Source organism: Cardiocondyla obscurior, linkage group LG05 (assembly GCF_019399895.1).
Source record: "Cardiocondyla obscurior isolate alpha-2009 linkage group LG05, Cobs3.1, whole genome shotgun sequence".
Lineage (NCBI taxonomy): Eukaryota > Metazoa > Arthropoda > Insecta > Hymenoptera > Formicidae > Cardiocondyla > Cardiocondyla obscurior.
The window spans coordinates 4,083,903-4,095,034 of NC_091868.1; the positions used below are offsets into that span (position 1 = coordinate 4,083,903).

The following is an 11,132-nucleotide window of genomic DNA, read 5'->3' on the forward strand; positions in this document are numbered from 1 at the left end:
TGTTACGCCCGGCTTCCCGCAACGATAACAGAACTCCCGATCTCGGGGCTTAGGGCAGGCATACAGGAAGTGATCTTTGGCGTCGCAGTTCCAGCACCTTAATGGTTCTGCCTTGGCGGTAACCGTGCGAGACACCGACCTAGCGGGTGTCGGTGAGCGTTTTCGGGCCCTTGATCGGGCACTGTCCTCCCCGGCCTGTCCGAATGTAACGGCTGACTGTTTGGCTGTGGTGCCTTCCCGCGATTGTTTCGGCTCGCTTGCTCGGGTGAAAGGGAAAGTATCTTCCATCTCCCGCTCGGTTTCGCGGGACGTTGTTGGCACGCCGGGGGCCTCCGTCTGAGTCCAGGAGTCAATCAGAAGTGTCCCAGTCGATATTCCCACTTCTCGTTTCTCCTGGGTCGCCTGCGCCCAGTTGTCTCGCATCTCCGGCCCCACTTGTATTCGCTTGTGGCGGGTTTGTAGTTTCTCGGGCCAGGGGCCCCGTGGTCCCTCCCCTCCGCAGGCGTTCACAAATATGCGGCGGTTCCCTACCGCCTGCTCCGCTAGGCTCCAAAAATTAGGTATGTCATGCCCCAGCTCGACGAAGGCAGTATACACCCGGGACATATTTCTCCGGGTTTCGGGATCCGGTAGCATCTGGGAGTGCTGTGGTAGGTGTTGGGAAGGAGAGAATAACATAAAACAATACAAGTGTTAGTTGTTTGGTTATTGAGAATTTTCCGGTTCTCGTGGCACACAATATGCCTTGAGATCTTTCACATGCGCTTTTCCTATCACATTCTTGTCCCGATCCCCGAGCTCGTAAACGACAGGCGATAGAACCTTAGTTATTATAAATGGACCGTGAAACTTTGTCGCGAGTTTGGCTGCGATGTGTTGCGTGGCGGACGATAAAACGTGTTGTCTTTTAAGGACTTGATCACCAATATTAAACCGTCGATCTTTATGTCGCGCATTGTAATATCGCGCTTGCTTCTGTTGAGCCTCTTCCAAATTTTCAATAACCCATTCTCTCAAAAGTTGAATGCGCTCCATGCGCTCTTTCCACTTTTCAGGCTCCGTAGGCTCAACCTCCACGTCCGCCTCGGTTTTTCCGAGCCTAATTCCGACCGGTTGCGGTTCCCTCCCAAAATTAAGAAACGCGGGCGTAGCTTGTAGCGATTCGTGGTGCGCCGAATTATACGCGAAACGGAACTCATTAATATGTGCGTCCCATTCGCGGTGATCCCTCTCCAAATAAGCGGTAATCATGGTTTTTAAAACACGATTTATTCTCTCGACCGGGTTAGCTTGCGGATGATATGGCGGAACAGTTGAATGATAGAGGCCGTATTTGTCCGTTAATTCTTTAATATCTCGGTTATTAAATTCCGTGCCGTTATCCGTGAGCAGCACGCGCGGTGCGCCCCATCGAAAAATAATTAAATCCTCGATAGCTTCGCGGATTTTTGATCCTGTCGCTTTTCGGAGTGGTCGGCACTCAACCCATTTCGTGAAAAGATCTTGTAGGACGAGTAAATATGCGTGACCCGCTTTACTGGTCGGTAACGGTCCCATAATATCCGCGGCGACCACGGTCCACGGGGCTTCGATAACGCGTCGTCCCATTAATCCGGCCGGTACGTCTTGTTCGACTTTTGTTTTCTGGCAAGTATCGCACCTACGCACGTAATTCACGATCGTTTTGTGCATGCGCGGCCAATAATATCGCGTCGCGACTCGACGATATGTTTTTTCAATTCCGAGATGTCCAGCTTGCGGCGGATCATGATTTTCGCGAATAATGTCGATCCTATCTTTTTGCGGTACCACTAATTTCCACTGATCCAAGTCCGTCACGGCTTGCGATATTTCCGTGCGAGGTTTCCGAAAATATAATTCCCCGTCTGCGATTTGCCACCCGAGATGTTTTTGTGGCTCTGCCGTGACTTCCGCTCTCTTCGCGTCGTATCACTTGTCCGCATCGACTGCGACAGCACAGAGTTCTCCGTCTTTTTCCGGAATCCGCGAGAGTGCATCCGGTACACGATGCATCGCGCCTTTTCGATGTTCGACGACGTAGTCGTATTCTAACAGTTCTAAGGCCCATCGCGCTAGCCTTCCTGTCGGATTTTTCAAATTATGCAACCACCGGAGGCTACTATGATTCGTGATTACGCGAAAGGAATATCCCTCTAAGTAGGGGCGAAATTTTTTTATGGCCCACACTACCGCGAGGCACTCCTGTTCTGTTGTGGAGTATCGCGTCTCCGCGTCCGATAATGCACGACTCGCGAAAGCTATTACCCGTTCTATACCGTCGATATCCTGTGTCAGTACGGCCCCGAGACCCACAGAACTCGCGTCGGTCTGTAACACGAACGGTTCCGAAAAATCTGGACACGCGAGTGTAGGCGGGGTGGTAATCCGTTCTTTTACTAGCTCAAAAGCCGCCTTTTGAGCATCCCCCTAACCCCAAGAGTTGTTCTTCTTGAGAAGACGCGTTAACGGTTCGAGAACGGTCGCACACTGTGGAATAAAGCGCCGGTACCACGACGCCATACCGATAAAACGCCGTAATTGTTTAATATTTCGCGGCGGAGGGTAATTCCGAATGGCTTCCGTTTTATCCGGGTCGACTTTTAAACCGTCATTTTGCACTAAAAACCAAGATATTTTACCTGCGAGCGGCAAAATTTACTTTTCTCGGGATTTATTGTAAGTCCCGCTTCACGAATCTTCGCGAAAACTTTCCCGAGCCACACTAAGTGATTTTCGAACGTTCTTGTGACGACCACGATGTCGTCCAGATACGCAAACGCGTGTGGTTCCATTTCCGGCCCGATTAATTTATCCAACAACCGTTGAAAAGTCGCAGGCGCACCCGTTAATCCATACGGCATTCTTGTAAAATGATATAATCCACGTCCGGGTACGGTAAACGCCGTAAGTTCGCGACTTTCTTTTTCGAGCGGAATTTGGAAATACGCCTGGCTCAAATCTATCGTTGAGATGTAACGCGCGGCCCTCAATTTATCTAGAATCGCGTTCATGTATGGTAATGGATACGCGTCTTTCTTCGAAACACTGTTTAATTTCCGAAAATCTAAACAGAATCGATAGCTACCGTTCGGTTTCTTAATCATTACTATCGGCGTCGACCACTCACTTTTTGACGGCTCTATTATTCCCGCTTCGAGCATTTTATCGACCTCCGCGTAAATAGCCTCTTGTATCTTAGGCGAAACCGGATAGTATCGCTGTTTTATTGGCGCGTTATTCCCGACATCGATTTTGTGTTCCGCGAGCGTCGTGGCACCCGGCTTTTCCGGATCTCCCTGGATCTCGGAAGCCAAAAACTCGGCGAGCATCTTCCCTTCGTCGGGCGAGAGCTCGCTAAGACCGCAACATAACGCGAAACCCGGATCCGTGCGCGCCTCTTTCCCCCGCCTCGGAGGAACCCATGCCGCTCGCCCTCGCGAGTCAGCCGGAGACGCCGCGTTTCCCGATTTTCGGCGCGACTCCCCTGGAGTCGTCCGAATCTCGTCGCTCGGCTGTTTCCTTCCCAAGGAACGCCGTGGTTTCTCGAGCACGGGCGCCTCGCCCTGCTCAAAGCGATATTTTGTCGCGTCATTATTTGCGAAGTGCCATTCTCGCGTCGCGAAATCTATCACTAACCCGAATGCCGCCAAGAAATCTGTGCCTAATATGCACGGTAACGCCAAGGACGATAACGAACAGACGCTCAATTGTCGCGTCTCGTCCCTCAAAGTTATCGGTATCGCGGCCTCCCCTTGAACGCTCGCGATTTGACCAGTGGCAGTGATCACTCGACTTTCGGTCTTTCCGCCAATTTTAATTCCGCGTTTTTCTAGCGCCCCCACGGCCTCCTCCCCGAGGAAGGTCCGGCTGGATCCCGAATCCAGTAGCGCCGAAAACTCACACGGACCGACGGAAACGCGAAGAAAATTCAATTGGGTTGAGTCCCGAGCTCCGAACGCGCTATACGCGAATTCGCGACCCCCGGTCGCGACGGAACTATCGAGGCTCTCACGAAGAGAGGTCGGATCGCCCCGCAATTCCGGCCTCTTCACGCGTTTCCCGAACAATCCGGGCAATCGCGCAACGTTACTTCCGCGCGTCCACATCGATAACAATGCACGCGCGGCTTGGCCTTACATTCGCGCGCGAAATGACCGGCTTGCTGACAATTCCAGCATTGGCCGATTAATGGGCGCGAAATTTTCTTCGGAATCGTCCCCGAAGTCGACGGAACCGCTTCACTTGACTCATTCTTAGTCGTCCGCGTCGGTTCCTTTTTCGGTAGTGGAGGCGGTCGTTTTTCTCGTGGCCGCGTCTCCGGAACGCTCACGGCCGCTATGGTATCGTACGAACGCGGTGTATCCCGCCGCGTCGCATTTTTCGGCGACCGATACGCCAAATCCGGAAACAAAGATTTATCGGGTGTCGGCGGAGCGCGATAACTTAGCGCAGCCTTATGGCATCCTTCCGCCCGAGCGGCTAACAATTTGAGAGCCTCCAGGCTTTCCACCGAATCTCGCGGTATCATCGTTTGTAGCCGCGGTAACATTTGCCGATGCGCGTACCCGATTTTCTCTTCTTCGCTCCACGGCGGCGAGAGTCGATCGAAAAGTGACGTGAGACAGGTTAAATAGTCCCCGACGGACTCCTGTTCTCCCTGCGTACGTCGCATAATTTCGTCCCGAAGTGCGAACTGAAAATCCGGATCTCCGAAACGTATCCGCCACGCATTCTTAAACGCGGCCCAGTCCGTAAAACGCGTCCTTTTTGCACGAAACCAATGTAACGCGACTCCCGACAAAAAGAAGGGCAGGCTCTTCAAAACGTCTGTATCAGATACCGCAATTAGCTCTCGGCCTTCCTCAATTCGTATGAGGAAGGTTTCCGCGTCTTCACCGCGTGCCCCCGAGAATTTAAGATTCCATTTCCGCATGGTGTTGTATGCGGCGGCTGCGGACGTACTCGGTAATTCCGGCGAGCCCATACTGACCGGACTTCTCCGTTCCGTTCGCGGTTCCGCGCGAATTCGTCGCGTGGCAGTCTCAAAAGGGCTATCGGGGCGCCCCGCCCCGCCCGCGGGTACCTCAAGTTGTTCCGCGTCCGACATTTCGTTATTTCGCGATCTCCCGGCACTTGAAGCTCGACGCGACGTGGAAACTCTCCGCAGTAATCTTAGCGCGAGAACAGAGTCAGATCCTTCGGTCGGCAAGCCACGTCTTTCTAATTCCGCGACGAGATGTGGACGGTCGGAAGCGAAAACCCAGTCGTCGTCCGGGCTCTCGGGGCGGCTCATACGGAATCACGCACCCCGAAACTACCGAAACGCGGATACTTATCGCTAGCCCACCCGAAAAATAGCACACAGAGAGAGAAAAAGAAAAAAAAATATAACTCAAGCAAAAATAAGAAGTCTGTTCTCGGCGCACAATTTTCGTACGCCGGGGGGCTCACCAAAGGCAATAAAATAATATAGCGCAATCGCGCTCAATCAATTTAAGATACAACGCCAAAAAAAAAGAACAAAATCATACACGCAACACAATACAGTCAAATGAATTCAAATTATTAATACACCCGGTATATAGGGTGGTATGCGCGAGGCAACACAAAGCAGCGCGATCGTTATCAAAGCAAAGCGCCGATCGTAAATACGGCTTGGAATCTTCCGCGACCGCGAGTCGAAAGCACGCGGCCGGCACACCAAATAATTATTTCTTTCAAAATTCCGAAACACGAAATCGCAAAGTTTCCGTCAGTCCGAGGAATTTTCCATTTGGCGGCCCCACGTTGGGCGCCAAATTTTGTCACGATATTTCTCTTATTCTCTCCTCCCGGAGGAGAGAGTCGTGATCAAAAAGGGACGACCGTGCACGGACGAAAAATCCGTGCACCGACGTGCCACGAGGGGTAGGGAGGGAGGAGGGGTCGCGGTACCTCGGCCGTATTCCGGCGCGGGACGGCGGAATCTTGCACGAACACGGATTTTGGGCGCCAGGCACGGGCCTCGCCGTGCCGATTTTTATCTCGGACTAGTTATCCGGTCCTCGACAATTCCTACCGAATTCAAATCGCCGTCACGCGCGGGGGCTAGCCCATTCGAACGGAGAGGGGCGGGGTATAGCACGCGGAATTCTCGGACAAACGGGAACGACGACACAAAATAAGGCGTACGCGAACACGACCATAAACAGAGGATCCGTTTATTATATTCAACGGAACAAACAAAAATATAAAGAAAAATATAACGACAATTAAAGTAAGCACACGAGAGTGAAATCTTCTCGCGTCGGCCCTGGATGTTGTGGTGCCGGCCACGCGTCTCCCCTGTACGCGACGTGCCTCCACGGGACACCGCTGCACGAAAGAACTTACACGAAAACTCGCCTGTCGTCAACGAAATCGCGGGGTTTCAGTTCCCGACCTCGGCCGCTGCCGAGGGCTCTCCGTGTGGACGCGGTGTACGACAGTCTCGCAAATTATTACAATGGTTAGCGCAAATAAACCGGGTCGGTGTCTCCCGCGGGGTCCCGCCACTGGCCTTCAGACGCCCGTAGATTGCCACTTTCTAACGTTAAGTACTAGTCTCATGACAATGATCTATCGAGGAAAATTAACAGGACCACGTGCCCGCTCTATGTGGCCGGGTGTCGTCTAAAGCCGCGTTGGTCTCCCCGGGAGGCGGAGGGCCGTACAATATAATAATTCCGCAGTGCGGGTGGAAGATCTCACCGATAACATCTCGCCGGGTCGCCTCGCGATCTCCTCTCAGTCTCGTTCTGGCACGCTCGCACTCTCTCTCTCGCTCGCTCTGGCCCTCGCTCTCGCGCTCGCTCGCCAATCTTTTCTATAGTACGCCCGTAACGCCGGTCGACACGGAAGAGAGCGAGGACCGCGCGAATTTTCGGCACGAGGCCCGGCGTATCCCCACTCTCGCGTCTCGCGGATTTTTCCGCGCGCCACGCCGCCGATTTCCCGCGAGAGCCGCTGCCCTCACAGGGCCCTATCGGTACTAGCCGGTTGGCGCGGGTTTCAGATAGTTCGTTGTCGCAACCATTCTCCCACAGGTGGTTCTTCGGCGTCGAAATGTGTAGGCGGCAAGCCTCCTCCACGGTTCCCGGGATGGGTGGCCTCCCATCCCGGGCCCGTATCCGGTCACCCCTTTTTGTGGAAGTGTGCGCCTTCGCCTATGGTCCGCTCCTCTCGCTCCTCCTCGGCCAGGACAACCCACCGTCTCGGCGACATACGGTAGCAATCATAACACGCAAAATCGCGATCGTTAGTTCTGGTTTCCCAATTAAAGATAAAACCCCCGGAGATTTCCGCAGCCCCTCCTCGCTCTCCCCCTATTGCACATTTTTCGCGACGCCGCTACGCCTTTGTGACGGTCGCGGGGAGCTGCGACGAAGCAGCGGAAGCCGCCACGTCACAGTATGTATAGGATACTATGACTCTTTATCAATGTATCGATTTCATCGTGATAATAACTGTGTCACATGGTTTGCTGAAGAACTTAGAAATTTAGCCCACAATGTAAAGATGATTTTATCTAATCCTAAACCAATGATAGGTTTTACACAGGACAAGCGAGAAGAATTTAAAAAAGCTAAACATTGTCACATATGTGAAAAGCCGTTTGCAATCGATGATACGCGAGTGCGTGATCACTGTCATTTAACCGGCCGATACAGAGGACCTGCACATCAAGATTGTAATATAAATTATATGGATTCAAATTGTATTCCCATAGTTTTCCACAATTTATCAGGTTATGATGCACATTTTATTATTAAAAAAATAGCTACAGCTTATGAGGGAAGTGTAGAGTTACTTCCTATCACAAAAGAAAAATATATATTGTTTACAAAAAATGTTAAAAGCACTAATGATGATAGAAATGATTGCATAAAATTACGATTTATTGACTTATTCAAATTTTTTAATACCAGTTTAGAAAAATTAGCTTCTTTTCTAGGTAAAGATAAATTACGAGTGTCGCGGCGCGAATTTTCTAATTTAATTAATGAAAATTTTGATTTGCTTACACGTAAAGGTATCTTTTCCTATGAATACATTGATTCCGTTGAAAAGTTGGAAGATTCATATTTACTACCGCGAGAATCGTTTTATAGTTCATTGACAGATGAAATAGTATCTGAGAGTGATTATGCACACGCTGTTGATATCTGGCAGCGGTTCTCAATTAAAATGCTTGGCGAGTATAGTGATTTATATTTAAAAACCGATGTTTTGTTGTTGGCTGATATATTTGAGAATTTTAGAGACAGCTGTATATCGAGTTATAAACTTGATCCAGCGTATTATTACACTCTACCAGGTTTTACGTGGGATGCGATGTTAAAACATACAGATATTAAATTCGAACTTCTTACTGATGTTGACATGGTTATGTTCATTGAACGTGGTATACGTGGGGGCTTAAGCCAATGCTCTAGTAGATATGCTTGCGCCAATAATAAATATATGCAATCACATGATTCAATGAAACTATCAACGTATTTGATGTATTATGATATTAATAATTTATATGGGTGGGCGATGTGTCAACCACTACCATATACTGAATTTCAATGGGTTGACAACGCTTCCACTTTCAATGTGATGGACGTTCCATTAGATTCGTCAGATGGTTACATTCTCGAGGTTGATTTAGAGTATCCGCAATATTTGCATGATGCGCACATTGACTTACCGTTCTGCCCAACGCGTGATAAGCCGCCTGGCAAGCGTCAGGACAAGCTCCTAGCAACCTTGTGCGATAAGAAACGTTACATCATTCATTATCGCAACTTGCAGCAATGTACTCGTCACGGTCTTCGCATTACAAAAATACATCGCGTATTACAATTCAAGCAATCTCCGTGGCTTAAGGCGTATATAGAACTAAATACAAAATTTAGAACGATTGCTAAAAATGACTTTGAAAAAAATTTATACAAATTAATGAACAATGCAGTATTTGGCAAAACCATGGAAAATGTTCGTAATCATGTTGACGTTAGGCTTATAACACATTGGGAAGGTAGATTTGGTGCCGAGGCAATGATTTCAAAACCAAATTTTCACAGTCGCAGTGTTTTTGCTGAGAATCTGGTTGCGATTGAAATGCGCAAACTTGAGGTAAAATTTAACAAACCAATCTACGTTGTAGATTGCATGTGTATTCTCGACATATCTAAAACATGTTTATATGAATTTCACCATGAGTATATGCGACCGTTATATTACGACCAATGTAAAATTATGTACACTGATATAGATAGTCTCATATATCACATTGAGTGTGAAGACGTTTACGAAAATATGAAACGCGACATTAATAAATTTGATACAAGTGATTATACATCTGACAATGTTTATGGTCTTCCACTTGTCAATAAAAAAGTACCAGGTTTAATGAAAGATGAAAACAATGGTGCGATTATGATGGAATTTGTTGGACTTAGAGCAAAAATGTATGCATTGCGAGTTAATGGTAAAAAAGATATAAAAAAGGTTAAAGGTGTTAAGAGTAATGTTGTCGCGAAGAAGATAACGTTTGACGATTACACGCAATGCTTACATGAGGAAATAGAAATGACTCGTCAGCAGACGTGTATACGATCCAAGCTGCATGAAGTGTATACTATACGTGAGGAGAAAACTGCTCTAAGTCCATATGATGATAAGCGATATATTGTTTCCGGTTCCATAGAAACTTTACCATGGGGACATTATAAAATACCATTGTAAAATATAAATAAATACTTCATGTTTCCATTAATTTTTTATTTAAATAAAAAAATTTTTTATAAAACATTATTTTTGTGTATCCATGAATTGTGTGAATTATCAAATCCTAACCATTTTACATAAACTTCATTTCTACGTTTTCGCAGCACTTTTTCAACGAGGTATACGTCGCGATTTTTTACTTTGAGTAATTCATATTCATAGAATCCTCCAGCAACGTGTTTTCCATAAGAATCCTCCAACAAGTACGTTGTGGGATTAGTTTTCTGCACTTTGATGATTTTAAACATTTCGGTAGTCCAATTCGGTGTATAACCTTTTTCAAATAATGTTTTGAACTTGCTTATGCGTACCAAATCATCCACTTTAAATCGCGCTGGAGCTGCGATCTTTATACGGCTGTACACCGTTGCCAAGAGTTCTTTCGCGTTTTCTGGAGTAACGTCGATAGGTCGCATGCCGATAGTTCGATGTCTTCGCATGTTATAATCCAAAACAAGCTGTTGCAGTGAATCGATCCATTTATAATTTCCATTGAGCGTAAACATTTTCCACATATCATTTTTAAGCGTTCGGTTAAACCGCTCGACAACTGACGCTTTCATTATGGAGTATGTGGAATAGTGATTAATACCATATTTCTTCAACAAATTCTGCACATTTCCATTGTAAAATTCTTTACCCTTGTCAGTTTGAAGATTATTTGGGCATCTTGCATTATCTTGAAGTATCTTTGCAATTACCATGGCGACTTCAATACCGCTCTTCGTCTTCAATGGCATTGCCCATGCGTGCTTACTCAGCACATCGATAATTGTTAGTATGTAGTGGTAGCCTTTGTTGGCATATGTATATGGGCGCATCTCAACCAAATCAGCTTGCCATAAGTCATCATATCCACGCATTATGACATGCCTCCGAGAAAAATTTCTTCTCGCTGGAGTATGCAATTCGTTTATCAACTGCCGCTTCTCAGAGCTTATTTTTTCAGACATGTTAGAGCTTTGAGATTCACTGCACTATTAATTCTGCGATAATGATAATGGCAACGGCAACGGCAACGGCAACGGCAGCTGTTTAATTCTGTTCACCGCGAATAAATTTATTACGAAGCGTGTTTACCACAACCTGCAGACTACTCTGTAGTATTTCTATTTTCTTATTCAGCTCATCTAGTTGATCTTTTAAAATGCTAACATTCAGTTGAACATATCGCTTATTGGCCACATCGGTATCATCCGTAGGTTCCGCCACACGTATAATTTTACGCGATCTCGCATCACAATCGGTGGATATTGTACAAAGAGCGTTATCACGAACAAAATTTCTAACTAATGCATTATATTGATAATATTCGACAC

General features: G+C 47.4%; 1 protein-coding gene across 1 annotated transcript; it reads left to right on the forward strand.

Annotated features, from left to right (window-relative positions):
* The first annotated feature begins 7,479 nt into the window (after window positions 1-7,479).
* On the forward strand, window positions 7,480-9,771 carry LOC139102778 (uncharacterized). The gene has a single exon (XM_070656912.1). The coding sequence runs from the start codon at window positions 7,480-7,482 to the stop codon at window positions 9,769-9,771; it is 2,292 nt and encodes a 763-aa protein (XP_070513013.1).
* The last annotated feature ends 1,361 nt before the right edge of the window (window positions 9,772-11,132 follow it).